The sequence below is a fragment of the Salmo salar genome, chromosome ssa25 (assembly GCF_905237065.1).
Source record: "Salmo salar chromosome ssa25, Ssal_v3.1, whole genome shotgun sequence".
In the NCBI taxonomy this organism is placed as follows: Eukaryota; Metazoa; Chordata; class Actinopteri; order Salmoniformes; family Salmonidae; genus Salmo; species Salmo salar.
The window spans coordinates 31,845,131-31,864,475 of record NC_059466.1 but is presented as its reverse complement, the minus strand read 5'-3'; the positions used below and the strand labels follow the sequence as shown (position 1 = coordinate 31,864,475).

The 19,345-nt window shown below is 42.8% G+C and overlaps 1 protein-coding gene across 2 annotated transcripts in view; it reads left to right on the top strand.

Moving 5' to 3' along the window:
* Window positions 1–19,345, top strand: part of LOC106586607 (mannosidase, alpha, class 1A, member 2) — a 127,813-nt gene that overhangs the window by 78,002 nt on the left and 30,466 nt on the right. For both annotated transcript variants that reach the window (XM_014174073.2, XM_014174072.2), the window contains 4 exons: window positions 2,308–2,388; window positions 14,372–14,466; window positions 14,587–14,710; window positions 18,078–18,171. In XM_014174073.2, the coding sequence (XP_014029548.1) occupies window positions 2,308–2,388; window positions 14,372–14,466; window positions 14,587–14,710; window positions 18,078–18,171 (394 nt within the window). The remainder of the gene's footprint in view (window positions 1–2,307; window positions 2,389–14,371; window positions 14,467–14,586; window positions 14,711–18,077; window positions 18,172–19,345) is intronic.

Sequence of the window (19,345 nt, the reverse complement as noted above, 5' to 3'; positions counted from 1 at the left end):
ATATCTACATACAGTTGAAGTCGGAAGTTTACATACACTTAGGTTGGAGTCATCAAAACACGTTTTTTTCAACCTTTAAACAGCTTGGAAAATTCCAGAAAATTATGTCATGGCTTTAGAAGCTTCTGATAGGCTAATTGACATAATTTGAGTCAATTGGAAGTGTACCTGTGGATGTATTTGTAGACCTCCACAAGTCTGGTTCATCCTTGGGAGCAATTTCCAAACGCCTGAAGGTACCACGTTCATGTGTACAAACAATAGTACACAAGTATAAACACACGCGTTCTGTCTCCTAGAGATGAACGTACTTTGGTGCGAAAAGTGCAAATCAATCCCAGAACAACAGCAAAGGACCTTGTGAAGATGCTGGAGGAAACAGGTACAAAAGTGTCTATATCCACAGTAAAACGAGTCCTATATCGACATAACCTGAAAGGCCGCTCAGCAAGGAAGAAGCCACTGCTCCAAAACCGCCATAAAAAAGCCAGACTACGGCTTGCAACTGCACATGGGGACAAAGATCATCATTTTTGGAGAAATGTCCTCTGGTCTGATGAAACAAAATAGAACTGTTTGGCCATAATGACCATTGTTATGTTTGGAGGAAAAATGGGGTGGCTTACAAGCCGAAGAACACCATCCCAACCGTGAAGCACGGGGGTGGCAGCATCGTGTTGTGGGGGTGCTATGCTACAGGAGGGACTGGTGCACTTCACAAAATAGATGGCATCATGAGGAGGAAACCTGTGGATATATTGAAGCAACATCTCAAGACATCAGTCAGGAAGTTAAAGCTTGGTCGCAAATGGGTCTTCCAAATGAACAATGACCCCAAGCATACTTCCAAAGTTGTGGCAAAATGGCTTAAGGACAACAAAGTCAAGGTATTGGAGTGGCCATCACAAAGCCCTGACCTCAATCCTATAGAAAATTTGTGGGTGGAACTGAAAAAGTGTGTGCGAGCAAGGAGGCCTACCAACCTGACTCAGTTACACCAGCTCTGTTAGGAGGAATGGGCTAAAATTATCCCAACGTATTGTGGGAGGCTACACGAAACGGTTCACCCAAGTTAAACAATTTAAAGGCAATGCTACCAAATACCGATTGAGTGTATGTAAACTTCTGACCTACTGGGAATGTGATGAAAGAAATAAAAGCTGAAATAAATCACTCTCTACTATTATTCTGATATTTCACATTCTTAAAATAAAGTGGTGATCCTAACTGACCTAAGACAGGGAATTTTTACTAGGATTAAATGTCAGGATTGTGAAAAACTGAGTTTAAATGTATTTGGCTAAGGTGTATGTAAACTTTTGACTTCAACTGTAGGTGTACGGAGGCCCATTATCAGCAACCATCGCTCCTGTGTTCCAATGGCACGTTGTGTTAGCTAAGTGTGTGTGTCCGCGCGCTCGCAACGTGTGTAACGTGTGTGTGTTTAAAGGAAAATTCGGACATTTTAAATGTTTCATGCAAGATTCGTTTGAATATGAAAAGCCACATTGTATATCAAAGGAGTTGAAACACTGCAGGGGTGAGGAAAGAACATTTCTGACTTCTCACGTCTACTTTGTATAAAGTCTTTCAGTATTCACATTCTTACACATTGTGTTTACAGGAGTCACATGAATGACATGAATTGAGACACCTGAATGACTGTATGATTGTTACGTTTCTGATTGTTTGTCTGCATAACTGGAATGACTTATAGTTACTGCGTTGAGGTTTTCAGTCACCTGAATGACACTTCTCTTTTGTGTGTGTGTGTGTGTGTGTGTGTGTGTGTGTGTGTGTGTGCGCGCGCGCGCATCACCCATATGGCAGCTTTCATATTTTGTGTTGTGCAGTAGTGTGCATAACCTGACCAACCGCAGGCTTTCTAACACAGGATGTTTTACGACGGCGCTCTGCACCTGGCTCCTAAATGTCATTGGAAACGGGTAGCAGAGCTGACGGAAGGTGGAGTCTGACAGGGCTGCCTCCCCCTCCACCTCTTTCTCTAATCTCCCAGGGTGACAGTTGGATTTACAGCCCATTCAGGTTGTTAGAGAGAGAACGTTGAGGGTATTACACAGGGAACAAGTTTGTATTTGTGGTAGTACTTGGAAAGGTACATTTCTTATTTTTATTAATCTGACATATGAATTTGGTGTTGGTGTTGGTCTGAATTTCGGAATGTGTGCCATTACACACTGGCGTTAGTGTTACTGTGCAGTATGTAGGATGTGGTTTTGGTGCAAGGCTGCTCTGGCAGTACTGTGCTCTGTCTCTGATTGATCCCCCTCTCCTCTGTTTCCTCAGAACGCAGAGGTGTCTGTCTTCGAGGTCAACATCCGCTTCATTGGAGGACTGCTTGCCGCCTATTACCTCTCAGGACAGGAGGTAACTATTCACCTGGGATTAGTTTACACTGTGTGTGTGTGTGTGTGTGTGTGTGTGTGTGTGTGTGTGTGTGTGTGTGTGTGTGTGTGTGTGTGTGTGTGTGTGTGTGTGTGTGTGTGTGTGTGTGTGTGTGTGTGTGTGTGTGTCTGCAAAGGGGGGAGTCTTTGCTGTGTGTGTCAATTGTGGGAGGCGGAGGAGGGTTTACTTTGTGTGTGTGGGGGTATTTGACAGGCTGTTGATGAAGCACCAGACTTTGTTCAGTTGAACAGAATGCAAAAGAGGTAGAGAAGCAGAGGCAGGGGAGAGCAAAATGAAAAATAGGCTCAGATTAGGAACGCAAAGGGAGTGAAAGCAAGGAGAGAGGAAGAGAAAGGGGGATAGAGTGATCACAGCTTCGTCTTTCATTAGCCATCTGGGGAGTGATGGAGGCCCACAGGTTAGAGATGGTCGCCTGGGAAATAACACTTCAGGTGCACCATGTTAATGAACACACACCTCCCAACATTCTTATCTGCCCTCTAGCTCTAATGAAAATCACCACAAATCCTCCTCCTGCCCTCCCCTCTCACTCTCTCCCCCCGTCTCTCTCCCCTGCGGTATCGGTCATCCCCCTCTCCCTGCTCCTGTTAGAGGAATGCGAGTGGTGGAATTGAGCTCCAGCCATGCGTTTCGGCCTCTCTGCCGGCCCCACGCGCCTTGTCTAACAGGAGCAGATTTCTGGCCGCGCTCCATGTACCCTCTTAATTCTCATCTCTCCTCCCCTCTTTTCCTTCACTCGCTTGCTTAACTTTCACTGTCCTCTTCTCATTCACTCTCTGACGTTACTCTCACCTCTCCCTCTTTCACCCTCTGAATAAATGGTGATAATTCGGCAGAGGCTGGAGGAGTGGTGTGGTAAGGAATCAGAGAGATGTTGAGGCTGGGTGTGGTAGGGAATCAGAGAGATGTTGAGGCTGGGTGTAGTAGGGAATCAGAGATGTTGAGGCTGGGTGTGGTAAGGAATCAGAGAGATGTTGAGGCTGGGTGTGGTAGGGAATCGGAGAGATGTTGAGGCTGGGTGTGGTAGGGAATCAGAGAGATGTTGAGGCTGGGTGTGGTAGGGAATCAGAGAGATGTTGAGGCTGGGTGTGGTAGGGAATCAGAGAGATGTTGAGGCTGGGTGTGGTAGGGAATCAGAGAGATGTTGAGGCTGGGTGTGGTAGGGAATCAGAGATGTTGAGGCTGGGTGTGGTAGGGAATCAGAGATGTTGAGGCTGGGTGTGGTAGGGAATCAGAGAGATGTTGAGGCTGGGTGTGGTAGGGAATCAGAGATGTTGAGGCTGGGTGTGGTAGGGAATCAGAGAGATGTTGAGGCTGGGTGTGGTAGGGAATCAGAGAGATGTTGAGGCTGGGTGTGGTAGGGAATCAGAGAGATGTTGAGGCTGGGTGTGGTAGGGAATCAGAGAGATGTTGAGGCTGGGTGTGGTAGGGAATCAGAGAGATGTTGAGGCTGAGTCCTTTATTCCATGTGTGTGTGCATGCCAGAGAACTAGCCCTGCCATGCAGTGATGGATGATGTTTACTCCTCTGCTCTCCCCCTCTCTCCTCTTCTTTCCCTTCTCTTTCTCCATTCTGCCAGTTTCATCACTTTATTTTTTCTATCACAAACTCCTTCACACTGCCCCTCTCCTTCTTTTTCTCCTGAAAGGTGCTTGGTCCTCTGGGATATGTAGTTTAGGTGAAAGGTGCTAGCGCCTCTGGTAGGGCTGGGCAATATTGAATGAATTTCATTTAATAGAATATATGTTTTGGTGCGATATTCGAAATGCCTGTACCGCAAGAACTGTTTATTGTATTGTTTTCATGGCAATTTACAGTGGTTCTTCCTTTAAAAGTTGCGTCGTACTGCAGCACAGCTTGCGGGCTGCCGCAAAATTCTTTGGCACGTTATTTAAGTGTCAGCCATTGTTGCCATTAATGGTAGTTAGTACTAGTTTGCCCACCAGAGGGCATCTTTGAGAAGCTAAGTTATTGAAATGACATGGAGCTGGAGGCCTCAGTCAAAGGGAGCCTTGAATAGAACAGACTATGTGGGATTGATTTTTAGAAATGTATCTTAATTAATTTGAATACTGTTTTTTTTCTATTCCAAGAAAAATGTAAATGTATTTCTTACTGTAGCTGTGGTACTGTAGGCCTACGGGTTTCCTTTAGGAAGATATGGCACTGGACAACGTGTTTCTATTCCAAGAAAACAAAAATGCATTTGTTACTGTAGCTGTTTTAGCGTAACTTACTTATTGGCATAAAGGCCTGCTTAAATATACAGTACATCAATCAATCACTCATTTGTGCATGTCATCACACAGCATACAAGTCATCCATGTCTTTAATTACAGTCAAGCATTTTAGTTATAAAACTAAATAATAAAGGGAGCCTTGATTTAACTTTACTATCACGGCTAAAGCGATTTAATTGAGGTTTTCAGATGGGAAAAGATGGCGCTGTACAACGTGACCGGTCGGGTGTAGGCCTAGGCTACTAAGTGACTGCGAGTGAAGAGCAAATTAACCTTTACATTTCCACATAAAAATCTGATTTATAAAGACCAGTCCCCATGCTCTGTCATTCAGTGATATTTATTCCCATTGTAATTTGTTATGGATCCATCCAGATGTGGTTAGAAAACAGTGCATTTGGTGGACTATGCAAAAGATATGGGATAGGTGGCATGCCTCGCAAACATCCATTAATACTGTACATTTAAAGTCCCTAAACTCTGCTAGAGTCTGTCTTACTGATAGCCCATCAAGGGTGGATGGCTTCTAGCCCATCAAGGACACATTGTTTGCAGAGTTCACAAACAGGAGGTGGAGTTCCACATTTACACATAAAAATCTGATTGATATGTCAAGACCAGTCCCCATGCTCTGTCATTCAGTGATACGTATTCCCTATTGACCTGCTGATAGCTGAAATAAACATCTGCATTTTGAAAGAGTATTTTTATCATTATTTTATTAACGAAAGCATAAATATGTTGATGCGCAAATACTGTACAATATATTCTTGATCCAACATTTTGCAGTTGCATGAGGTTTTGCGGTTGCATTGCAAGTTGGGGGGATTTTTTTTCACACCTACAGTAGCCGAGCTATTAGACTAGACTTCAACCTTTATAAAAGGATATTGTCTTGCTAATAGCCCATCCATGGGAACCTTGTTTGCAGAATTCACAGCTTACTACGCTTGTGAAAAACAAAATGCCTCCAGCTGTCCATCACTACTGTAAATAAAAACACAGCATCTACAGTGCTACAAATATATTATTGAATTCGATAAAAAAATTCAAACGCACATAATTTTCCATTTTATATTAACAAGTGGTTGCCATGGTGAATAATCCAATAATAATTGGTATGGCACGGCTCTCGGAACTCATTAAGAGGTGGCTTCTGAATGAAAATACTTGCAGATCAATAAAATGTCCCTGTAGATCTAATTAAGGATTCTAAAGTAATATCTAAGGGGCATTTTTCGTTATGGCAAATCTGGTCTGTGATATTAATTTAGAAATGTAAAACCTTACAAAATATCTAAGGGGCTTTTATATAATTACAATGATCCCCCTCCCCTCCTTGGCAAATGTATTGTCCTGCTAATAGTCCATCATGGGTGGATGGCTTTTTTTGTATTCCAATGTATTGAATTAATTAATTAATTAGTAATTTACCATTCTCCGAGTGGAAACGTTGTTTGCAGAGTTCACAATCTCATTTTCAAGTCCTCTGGTGGTTACAGTCGTAACCCTGGAATGGGTAGCTGGCTTGATGAGAACTATGTCTGTTTTCTTTGGTCGCAATGTCTTTTTTTTTAATAAATAGCTTGTTTTTGAATGGGAACTGTGTTAACTTCTTTGGGATAAGGGGCGGTATTTTGACATCCAGATGAAAAGCGTGCCCAAAGTAAACTGCCTGCTACTCAGGCCCAGAAGCTAGGATATGCATATAATTGGTAGATTTGCATAGAAAACACTCTAAAGTTTCTAAAACTGTTAAAATAATGTCTGTGAGTATAACAGAACTGAAATGGCAGGCGAAACCCCGAGGACAAACCAACCCCCAAAACAATATTTCATCCTACCACTGATTTCAATGGCTGGCACTTTTATAATAGGGTGAAATCGTGCCCGATTGCAGTTCCTAGGGCTTCCACTAGATGTCAACAGTCTTTAGAAAGAGTTTCAGGCTGGTTTTTGGAAAAAGGAGCCAGAAATTGTAGTTTTTCTAGGTGGCTCCCATTTTGGCTGTAGTGTTTCCAAACACGTGAATGAGAACGCGTTCTTTGGCATTTTTCTGCGGTAAAGACAAAAACGATTATCCGTCTTAAATTTTATCGTTTATTTGTGTATTAGGGTAGCCGAGGTTTGATTATAAACGTTGATTTACTTGTTTGGATAAGTTTATTGGTAACGTTTGGGATTCATTTTGTATGCATTTTGAAGGAGGAAAACCGAGTGGATTATTGACTGAAGCGCGCCAGCTAAACTGAGTTTTTATGGATATAAAGGACTTTATCGAACAAAAGGACCAGTTGTAATGTAACTGGGACCTTTTGGAGTGCCAACAGAAGAAGATCTTCAAAGGTAAGGCATATATTATATCACTATTTCTGACATTCGTGTCGCAACTCCCTGGTTGAAAATGATTTGTTATGCATTTGTGTGCTGGGCGCTGTCCTCAGATAATCACATGGTTTGCTTTCTCCGTAAAGCCTTTTTGAAATCTGACATGGCGGCTGGATTAACGACAAGTTAAGCTTTATTTTGATGTATTGCACTTGTGATTTCATGAAAGTTTAATATTTATAGTAATTTAATTTGAATGTGGCGCTCTGCAATTTCACGCTAGCGTCCCATGGATCCGCAAGAAGTTAATTGGGGAGTTTGGGGTGGGGTGAGGAGTACTTGAAAGGTGTGACTCCAGGTTACAATAAGCCATTGTATACAGCAGATTGCCGATTGTCCTCACTTTGATGCTATAACAACATACTGTAGGACCATGACCAGGATCTCTGTTCATTTAAGTGAGCAGATTAAGACTTTCAGGAGGAACGGAAAATTATCTGTCAGTTCATAAACCATGTGCCATAGAATCGGTACATCTCAAATCTCTTCCCAACTATTTTGCAATCTGTATGGCACAGCTGTAATTTTTTTGGTCCTTTAATGAAACTGGTATATTTTTATTTATCACAATTTTCTTTAACCAATTTTGGTCTTTAATGCATGGCAGACAGACAAGTTCCTTACTTTCCCCCCTTCCACTTGATAAAGGTTCCAATTAATAACGTTTTTTTTTATCAATTAGTATATTTGAGTTTAACCACACTATTTGTTGTATTATTTCTTTTGTCTTTTCTGGTGATTTAAACTGACATCGCAACCAACTTTCTATGGCTTGTTTAAAAAATAACGATATCTTCATCAGTAAAGAAGGGCTTTCTATAGAGGGGCTATCAGTCTTTCACACTGTGGTAAATAAAAACAGTTCGTTAATTAGAATTATTTATTTCTGTTTTTAGAGGGAGAGAAACCAAAAGCCCACCATACCTATTTTTCAAAAATCGTCATTCCACATGTCAAGTGTAATTCCCCCATTGTATTTACCCAAGTTCTCTCTTAACTCCAGGACCACCGACAGTTTGTTGTTGTTGCCTGATGCACAACTCTAGTGCCAGAGAAGAGACTCTTAGACTGAAACCGCCTCCGTTCATTTATGAAAAGATAGTCAATTTGTGCCACAATTTAGACTACTGATAGATCAGCGTTATTACTCCCCCTTGTGGTATTGTGGTGCAATGACAGAATGCCACCATCTACCACTAATGGTTGGGGCAAGCTTGAAACTTTTAAAGGAAGAACCACTGTATGTCTGCTTGTTCATGTCTTTTTTGTCTCATCCCCTTTCGCTCCTTTCTTCGCTGTGTGCACCTTCCCATTTATACACGCACCAAGCCCCTCCCCCAAGATGAGAGATCACTTCCTCCTCTCTGACAAGTGGTTTCAACTCACTATTTGTATTTGAGTTTTTGGTCCAACAGAATGGGTCATATGGAGACCGAAATGCATTGAGACATTATTTTACTGTAATAGAGGAGAAGTTAACCTTTCTAATGATTTAGATTGAGCGCAAAGCAGACAATACTAAAACGAGAGTATCAATGAATAATGATTCTGGAAAATGACTGCTCAGTTTGTTGTGTGCAATATTGCAGTACAATGTACCACAAGTAGCATTTTAGCCAAAGACTTTTATACTAGCTGTCTAGTCTGCGTTTTATAAATGTGCACTAAGCATAATACACAATTATATAAGGAATTGGCAACTCGTTCTCATTGAGAAATAAGGTAGGCCACGTGATTTCAACTTCTAAACAAAGTGGACAGGCTGGCATGCTGTATAAACAGAGATCCCAGTTGGCTAAACTTGAAATTAAAGATGAGCTGGCTACTCACAAGCGTGTGTGCTTGAGAGATTGTTTATGAGACCTGTGTTCTATAATGCCTGCTACAAGAGGTTAGTCATTATTATTGAATGACCGTTATGCATGGTTCAGGTTAAATTTGTAACAAAGGGCATTTTCATAGAACGACTTGAAAGCCATATCAGTGATTGCAAAAAAGCAGATTCAACTCTTTGGATAAAATAATGACATTATTAGTGGTTCTTATGGTTATGGGGGGCTTATATTTAACCTAGGTATAATTTCACAAGCCCTGAATTCATTTGATTATTGCTGACTTTGAAATGCAGTGAATTCTATATTTTAATTGTATAACAAAGCTTATTTGAAGAAACATTTTTAAAAGATCAATGTGTATATATTGTGAATCGACCATAAGAATAAGAAATTATAATAAAATAAATAAAAAATATCCTAGCGTCTGGGATATGTAGATTAGGTGAAAGGTGCTATTGCCTCTGGGATATGTAGTTTCGGTGAAAGCTGCTGGTGCTCTACTGTTGAGACCAGGAGGACAACAGCTAACAGCCTGTACAGAGTAATAACCTCACAGCAGAGAGAGAGACAATGGGGGGTGGGGGGGGAGCGAGAGACTGGGGCAGGAAACACAGAGAGCAAGCTGATTGCAGAGAGAAAACAGGAGAAGAGAGCAGGTCTTGTAATGTAAGATAATGAGCTGGGACACTGACGCACTGCAGCTAGACAGCTGTCTCTGCAATACATATTTTTCCTTCCTTTCTCCCTCCCTCCCTCCATCTCGCTCGCTCTCCCTGGTTTATCATGTATGCTGTGCTCTACTTTGCAATGTCTTTCAGTTTGGTGCTGAGGCTGTGTCTGTCTCGCTGGGGAGCGCTTGACTCACTTTCATATTGTCAAACATGGAGCCCATCAAATGCAGAACACCGCTCCCTCTGTCACACTGGCCGGCTGCCACTGCGCCGAGGGAGGGACTGCATATGAATAGTATGAATGTGAGAGAATCAGCTAGGTCTTACAGGCCATATAGAAGATAATCATGCAATTTAATTGGTTAAGTTGGAGGGCCTACAATTAGAGGTCGACGGATTAATCGGAATGGCCGATTTAATTAGGGCCGATTTCAAGTTTTCATTACAATCTGACATCGGTATTTTTGGACACCGATTTGGCCGATTTTATTTGTATTTTTTTACACCTTTATTTAACTAGGCAAGTCAGTTAAGAACACATTCTTATTTTCAATGACGGCCTAGGAACGGTGGGTTAACTGCCTTGTTCGGGGGCAGAACGACAGATTTTTACCTTGTCAGCTCGGGGATTCAATCTTGCAAACTTACGGTTAACTTGTCAAACGCTCTAACCACCTGCCTTACATTGCACTCCACGAGGAGCCTGCCTGTTACGCAAATGCAGTTGCTAGCTAGCATTAAAGTTATCTTATAAAAAACAATCAATCAATCATAATCACTAGTTAAGTACACATGGTTGATGATATTACTAGTTTAACGAGCGTGTCCTGCATTGCATATAATCGATGCGGTGTGCATTCGCGAAAAAGGACTGTCGTTGCTCCAAGGTGTACCTAACCATAAACATCAATGCCTTTCTTAAAATCAATATATATTTTTAAACCTGTATATTTAGCTAAAAGAAATCCAGATTAGCAGGCTATATTAACCAGGTGAAATTGTGTCACTTCTCTTGCATTCATTGCACGCAGAGTCAGTGTATGTGCAACACTTTGGGCCGCCTGGCTCGTTGCGAAATAATTTGCCAGAATTTTACGTAATTATGACATAACATTGAAGGTTGTGCAATGTAACAGGAATATTTAGACTTATGGATGCCACCCGTTAGCTAAAAAGAATAAACGTTTTTTCGAAATGATAGTTTCCGGATTTTACCATATTAATGACCTAAGGCTCATATTTCTGTGTGTTATTATGTTATAATTAAGTCTATGATTTGATAGAGCAGTCTGACTGAGCGATGGTAGGCACCAGCAGGCTCGTCAGCATTCATTCAAACAGCACTTTCGTGCGTTTTGCCAGCAGCTCTTCGCAATGCTTCAAGCATTGTGCTGTTTATGACTTCAAGCCTATCAACTCCCAAGATTAGGCTGGTGTAACCGATGTGAAATGGCTAGCTAGTTAGCGGGTGCGCGCTAATAGCGTTTCAAACGTCACTCGCTCTGAGACTTGGAGTAGTTGTTCCCCTTGCTCTGCATGGGTAACACTGCTTCGAGGGTGGCTGTTGTCGATGTGTTCCTTGTTCGAGCCCAGGTAGGAGCGAGGAGAGGGACGGGAGCTATACTGTTACACTGGCAATACTAAAGTGCCTATAAGAACATCTAATAGTCAAAGGTATATGAAATACAAATCATATAGAGAGAAATAGTCCTATAATTCCTATAATAACTACAACCTAAAACTTCTTACCAGGAAATATTGAAGACTCATGTTAAAAGGAACTACAAGCTTTCATATGTTCTCATGTTCTGAGCAAGGAACTTAAACATTAGCTTTCTTACATGGCACATATTGCACTTTTACTTGCTTCTCCAACACTTTGTTTTTGCATTATTTAAACCAAATTGAACATGTTTCATTATTTATTTGAGGCTAAATTGATTTATTGATGTATTATATTAAGTTAAAATGTGTTCATTCAGTGCTGTTGTAATTGTCATTATTACAAATAAAATAAATAAAAAAGAAGAAATCGGCATCGGCTTTTTTGGTCCTCCAATAATCGGTATCGGTATCAGCGTTGAAAAATCATAATCGGTTGACCTCTACCTACAATCTTGATTGGCTAGAATGGCTTGAGCTCAGGTTAAACCGCAGCTCAATTGCTTGATTAGTAAATTCAGTCACGCAGTTGTGGATAAATTCCCAAGAACACAGTCCCATGGTTTTTCAAGCTTGTTTCTGAGGCCTGATATCATAGAATATAGTATATGACAAATAATAAAGGAATGACAAAGGATTCAGTTAAACAATAACTAGCCAAGTAATAAATGGTGTAAACCCCATAGACAGACGTAGAATCGTGAGTTTACCTAATCCTGTCTCTCCCTGGAGCCTTTGAGGGCTTTCTTCCTAAACAGGCTCATTCACCAGATTTCACAGTATACCTTCTGATCATTTTATGGGACTCCATTACATGTACACAGTGGCATACTCCCCCAGAGAGCGAGATGACAGAGTGTTTGTGTGCCTCTGTATGTGTGTTAGGGCTGCACAATTAATCTAATTCACATCGAAATCAAAATATTGACATGTGCAGAGATCCAAATTGCATGAGGTATTATGAAACGCATTTTAGCCAGGCGTAATGTTCGTTTTTATAGTTAACTCAGTTTTTTTCTCCTTTTGCGGCTGCTTCACATACACCAACGCCATGCCACTCAAGTACTGCAGTTCCTCCTCCTCACTGTTAGATTCACTATGTTTGCGTGCTGTTCTGTTAGGTGAAATGCAAACACGAACAATGCTACTTTCCACTTTTGCTTCTTATTATAAATAATTATATTTCTATGATTCCAACGAGTGGTTTGATCTGTATTGCACGTGAAATCGCATGTACTTTTTTTGCCTATATCGTGCAGCCCTTATGTGTTTGTGTTTTTATTTTTTATAGTGTGTGTGTGTGTGTGTGTGTGTGTGTGTGTGTGTGTGTGTGTGTGTGTGTGTGTGTGTGTGTGTGTGTGTGTGTGTGTGTGTGTGTGTGTGTGTGTGTGTGTGTGTGTGTGTGCGCTCCCTGGCAGGCTGAGGGGTCCTGCGGGTCTATCCCAGTGAGACCTGGGCTCATATACTCATATGTGTAATAACAGGATCAGCTCCTAAGTTAGAGGATCGGTGGGAGCAGCAGATTAGAGTCAGCACTACGACCAGCCAGAGCCAGAGTTCCAAATCTGCAATCTGACCCGACCGACCCGGCCTGCCAACCTGGCCTCACAGCTAATCCTGATAGAGTGATGGAGAGAGGGAGAGCTTGTTAACCAATGAGAGTCGAAGCCGGGGGGTGGGGGTCTTCTAAACTGTATGGAATAGTTTTTCATATTGAAATTCATAGTAAGGATTATTAAACTATTTGATTTAATGTAGCTATTTGACCCCTGAAGTTCACTATATGTACCAAACTATGTGGACACCCCTTCAAATGAGTGGATTCGGCTTTTTGAGCCACACCTGTTGCTGACAGGTATATAAAATTGAGCACACAGCCATGCAATCTCCATAGACAAACATTCGCAGTAGAATAGCCTTACTGAAGAGCTCAGTGACTTTCAACGTGGCACCATCATAGGATTCAACCTTTCCAACAAGTTAGTTTGTACAATTTCTGCACTGCTAGAGCTGCCCCGGTCAACTGTAAGTGCTGTTATTGTGAAGTAGAAATGTCTAGGAGCAACAACAACTCAGCCGCAACGTGGTAGTCCCCACAACTCACAGAACAGGACCGCCGAGTGCTGAAGCGAGTAAAAATTGTCTGTCCTCGGTTGCAACACTCACTACTGAGTTCCAAACTGCCTCTGGAAGCAACGTCAGCACAAGAACTGTTCATCGCAGGCATCATAAAATGGGTTTCCATGGCCAGGCAGCTGCACTTAACCCTAAGATCACCATGCGCAATGCCAAGCATCAGCTGGAGTGGTGTAAAGCTCGCCGTCATTGGACTCTGGAGCAGTGGAAACGCGTTCTCTGCAGTGATGAATCACACTTCACCACCTGGCAGTCCGACAGACAAATCTGGGTTTGGTGGATGCCAGAAAAATGCTAAATGCATAGTGCTAACTGTGAAGTTTGGTGGATGAGGAAAAATGGTCTGGGCTGTTTTTCATGGTTTGGGCTAGGCCCGTTAGTTCCAGTGACGGGAAATCTTAACGCTACAGCATACAATGAAACTCTAGATGATTCTGTGCATCCATCTTTGTGGCAACAGTTTGGGGAAGGCCCTTTCCTGTTTCAGCATGACAATCCCCCCCGTGCACAAAGCGAGGCCCATACAGAAATGGTTTGTCTCGATTGGTGTGGAAGAACTTGACTGACCTGCAGAGAGCCCTGACCTCAATCCCATTGAACACCTTTGGGATGAATTGGAACGCTGACTGCGAGCCAGACCTATCGCCCGACCTCACTAATGTCCCCGCAACAATATTCCAACATCTAGTGGAAAGCCTTCCCAGATGAGTGGAGGCTGTTATAGCTGCAAAGGGGACCAACTCCATATTAATGCCCGTGATTTTGGAATGAGATGTTTGACGAGCATGTAGTGTAGTTGTGAATTCTTGCGTGTGTGAGTGTCCTGTTATTCCAGTGGTCTCTGAGGAGAGTTCTGAGCCTCCTGTAAACCAGCTCAGATGCTTTGTGATGTTTCTTGTCCCATGTAAACTCTTGCTGTATTGTTACGTCTCATGTAAGTATGTTTCCTCTCTTTCTGAAGCTTTTTCTCAACTTTTCCTAGAAAACTTTAATTCGCCCTCTCTGTCTCTAGGTGTTTAAGGTGAAGGCGGTTCAGTTGGCTGAGAAGCTGCTCCCAGCCTTCAACACTCCCACAGGCATCCCCTGGGCCATGGTCAACCTCAAGAGGTCAGTCTCGGATCACAACGCAACCCTAGATCTACGTCCGCAACTGCAACAATTTCATTTCAGCAGGATTCTCTATTTAATGATTCAAAGTGTGTCCGTTCTCCCTCTCCCTGTGTTTAGTGGTGTGGGTCGTAACTGGGGCTGGGCGTCAGCAGGCAGTAGTATCCTAGCAGAGTTTGGAACACTCCACATGGAGTTTGTCCACCTCACTTACCTCACCGGGAACCCTGCTTACTATCAGAAGGTGAGACACCTCCTTAGTACTGGTGTGGGTGTCTGGTAGCCTGAGCAGCCGCCAGTGGGCTTTATAGATCTCCACTATCATCTGGGCTTGATGTAATGCACTTGTTTCCCCATGTGACCAGTTTGTACATTAAACATTCTCCGTTCAGGCTGCAAAGGCTTTGTTTTCCTCGACTAGATTTAATGGCGAGAAAGTGGAAAAAACTGGGGGAAAATAAAATTGTATTTGTCATATGCGCGGAATACAATAGGTGTAAACCTTAGCGTGAAATGCTTACTTACAAGCCCTTAACCAACATTGCAATTTTAAGAAAATAGAGTAAATAAAATATTTACTTACTTTTATTTTTCATTTTTTACTTTATTTAGTAACACAGTAAAATAACAATGATGAGGTTATGTACAGGGGATACCGGTTAGTCGAGGTAATTTGTACATGTAGGTAGGGGTAAAGGGACTATGCATAGATAATAAACAGCGAGTAGCAGCAGTGTAAAAACAAAGAGGGGCGGTCAATTCAAATAGTCCAGGTGGCTATTTTATAAATTGTTCAGCAGTCTTATGGCTTGGGGGTAGAAGCTGTTAAGGAGCCTTTTGGATCTAGACTTGGTGCTACGGTACCGCTTGCCGTGCAGTAGCAAAGAGAACAGTCTATGACTTGGGTGACTGGAGCCTTTGACCATTTTTATGGGCTTTCCTTGACACTGCTTAGTATATAGGTCCTGGATGGTAGGAAGCTTGCCTCAAGTGATGTACTGAGCTGTACGCACTATGCTCTAGCCGAGCCGTTGCCATACCAGGCGGTGATGCAACCTGTCAGGATGCTCTCAATGGTGCAGCTGTAGAACTTTGAGGATCTGGGGAACCATGCCAAATCTTTTCAGTCACCTGAGGGGGGAAAGGTTTTGTCGTGCCCTCTTCACGACTGTCTTAGTGTGTTTTGGACCATGATAGTTTGTTGGTGATGTGGACACCAAGGAACTTTAAACTCTCGACCTGCTCCACTACAGCCCCGTCGATGTGAATAGGGGCGTGTTTGGCCCTTATTTTTCAATAGTCCACGATCATCTCCTTTGTCTTGCTGACGGGCGGCCCGTCAGGAAGTACAGGATCCAGTTGCAGAGGGAGGTGTTTAGTCTCAGGGTCCTTAGCTTAGTGAGGAGCTTTGTGAGCACTATGGTGTTGAACGCTGAGCTGTAGACAATGACTAGCATACTCACATAGGTGTTCCTTTTGTCCAGGTGGGAAAGGGCAGTGTGGAGTGCGACTGAGATTGTCATCTGTGGATCTGTTGGGTCGGTATGCAAATTGGAGTGGGTTTAGGGTATCCAGGATGATGGTGTTGATGTGAGCCATGACCAGCCTTTCAAAGCACTTCATGGCTACAGACGTGAGAGCTACGGGCGGTAATCATTTAGGCAGGTTACCTTCGCTTTCTTGGGCACAGGGACTATGGTGGTCTGTTTGAAACATGTAGGTATTACAGACTCTGTCAGGGAGAGGTTGAAAATGTCAGTGAAGAAACCACTTTCCACCACCATGCTAGAGTGGCTAATGCCTAGTAATGCTAGTCCCGGATGTTGTATACCATGTTCTCGCTATTAAAAGTAGTTCAGGAGGAAATCAAAGCCTTTGGAGCCTGAAGGGATAAAAAATAATCATGAATGAACCGGTCGCCGAGGGACACGAGTGTATTACCGACTGTACAGTCGTGGCCAAAAGTTTTGAGAATGACACAAATAATAATTGCCACAAAGTTTGCTGCTTCAGTGTCTTTAGATATTTTTGTCAGATGTTACTATGGAATACTGAAGTATAATTACAAGCATTTCATAAGTCTCCAAGGCTTTTATTGACAAGAAGTTGATGCAAAGAGTCAAAATTTGCAGTGTTGACCCTTCTTTTTCAAGACCTCCGCAATCCGCCCTGGCATGCTGTCAATAACTTCTGGGCCACATCCTGACTGATGGCAGCCCATTCTTGCATAATCAATGCTTGGAGTTTGTCAGAATTTGTGGGATTTTGTTTGTCCATCTGCCTCTTGAGGATTGACCACAAGTTCTCAATGGGATTAAGGTCTGGGGAGTTTCCTGGCCATGGACCCAAAATATCGATGTTTTGTTCCCCAAGCCACTTAGTTATCAATTTTGCCTTATGGCAAGGTGCCCCATCATGCTGGAAAAGGCATTGTTCATCACCAAACTGTTCCTGGATGGTTGGGAGAAGTTGCTCTCGGAGGATGTGTTGGTACCATTCTTTATTCATGGCTGTGTTCTTAGGCAAAATTGTGAGTGAGCCCATTCCCTTGGCTGAGAAGCAACCCCACCAATGAATGGTCTCAGGATGCTTTACTGTAGGCATGACACATGACTGATGGTAGCGCTCACCTTGTCTTCTCCGGACAAGCTTTTGTCCGGATGCCCCAAACAATCGGAAAGGGGATTCATCAGAGAAAATGACTTTACCCCAGTCCTCAGCAGTCCAATCCCTGTACCTTTTGCAGAATATCAGTCTGTCCCTGATGTTTTTCCTGGAGAGAAGTGGCTTCTTTGCTGCCCTTCTTGACACCAGGCCATCCTCCAAAAGTCTTCGCCTCACTGTGCGTGCAGATGCACTCACACCTGCCTGCTGCCATTCCTGAGCAAACTCTGTACTGGTGGTGCCCCGATCCCGCAGCTGAATCAACTTTAGGAGACGGTCCTGGCGCTTGCTGGACTTTCTTGGGCACCCTGAAGCCTTCTTCACAACAACTGAACCGCTCTCCTTGAAGTTCTTGATGATCCGATAAATGGTTGATTTAGGTGCAATCTTACTAGCAGCAATATCCTTGCCTGTGAAGCCCTTTTTGCGCAAAGCAGTGATGACGGCACGCGTTTCCTTGCAGGCAACCATGGTTGACAGAGGAAGAACAATGATTCCATGCACCACCCTCCTTTTGAAGCTTCCAGTCTGTTATTCAAACTCAATCAGCATGACAGAGTGATCTCCAGCCTTGTCCTCGCCAACACTCACACCTGTGTTAACGAGAGAATCACTGATATGATGTCAGCTGGTCCTTTTGTGGCAGGGTTGAAATGCAGTGGAAATGTTTTTTGGGATTCAGTTCATTTGCATGGCAAAGAGGGACTTTGCAATTCATCTGATTACTCTTCATAACATTCTGGAGTATATGCAAATTGCCATCATACAAACTGAGGCAGCAGACTTTGTAAATTAATATTTGTGTTCTCTCAACTTTTGGCCTGTACACATCAAGCCCAGACGATGGTGGAGATCTATAAAGCCCACTCAGGCTCAGTGTCTGTGTGTCTCTGTGTCAGTGTGTTCTCCTGGGTAAGAGAGATTCATGTCTCCTCTAACCCTGTCAGGTGATGCACATACGGAAGCTGCTGGCCAAAATGGACCGACCCAACGGGCTATACCCAAACTATCTGAACCCTCGTACTGGCCGCTGGGGCCAACGTAAGTACCTGTTGTCTCTCGCTTCATCAGAAAATAATACTGACAGGTGTGTGTGCCTGTGCTCACCACTGTGGGCCGCTAGGCTGTGTAAATGACTGTGTGAGTACTGGGTGTTTTTGGAGCTTTAATAAATATGTATAATTTGAAGCTGTTGGCGGGAGGCATCTTAACTAATTGTTAATTACCCTGACTTAGACAGCGCTGTTTAATTACTGTTTCTACTTCTTACTGCTCAACCTGACCACGCACCCACACACACTCACACGCCAGGGTTTCCATTGTGGCACCGGAAAACATGACCGGGAAGATTATAATTTACCGGCCATTTCAGAAATGTATCGGACCCATAAGCATTGGATGTATAACCCATTAGGGCATCAACCCACGGTGCTCAGAATGACAGAAATCACATTTAGATTATGGTAATTCATCTTAACACAACATGCAACTCATGTAATGAAGCAGCCAATAAAACATAATTTTCAAACATTTGCCAAAGTGCAATTTCCCGGAAAAAAAAAAAACATTCTAAACAGCGTACCTGATAGCATTCCATATGTCACCGAGATTAAAATCTATTTTAGGAACTTAGTTAGAATCTACAGATACAACAACTTGATGGGTTGCTAATACAGTGCATTCAGAAAATATTTCGACCCTTTGACGTTTTCCACGTTTTGTTACTTTACAGCGTTTATTCTAAAATTGATGTAAAAAAATCTCCCTCATCAATCTACACACAATAACCCATAATGACAAAGCAAAAACAGGTAAAACATATTTTTTTTATAACAAATATGAAATTTACATAGGTATTCAGACCTTTTACTCAGTTCTTTATTAAAGCACCTTTTGTCAGCGCTTACAGCCTCGAGTCTTTTTGGGTATGACGCTACAAGCTTGGCACACCTGTATTTGCGGAGTTTCTCCCATTCTTCTCTGCAGATCCTCTCAAGCTCGGTCAGGTTGGATGGGGAGCGTCGCTGCACAGCTATTTTCAGGTCTCCAGAGATGTTCATTCGGGTTCAAGTCCGGGCTCTGGCTGGGCCACTCAAGGACATTCAGAGACTTGTTCCGAAGCCACCACTACGTTGTCTTGGCTGTGTGCTTAGGGCGTTGTTCTGTAGGAAGGTGAACCTTCGCCCCAGGTCCTGAGGGCTCTGGAGCAGGTTTT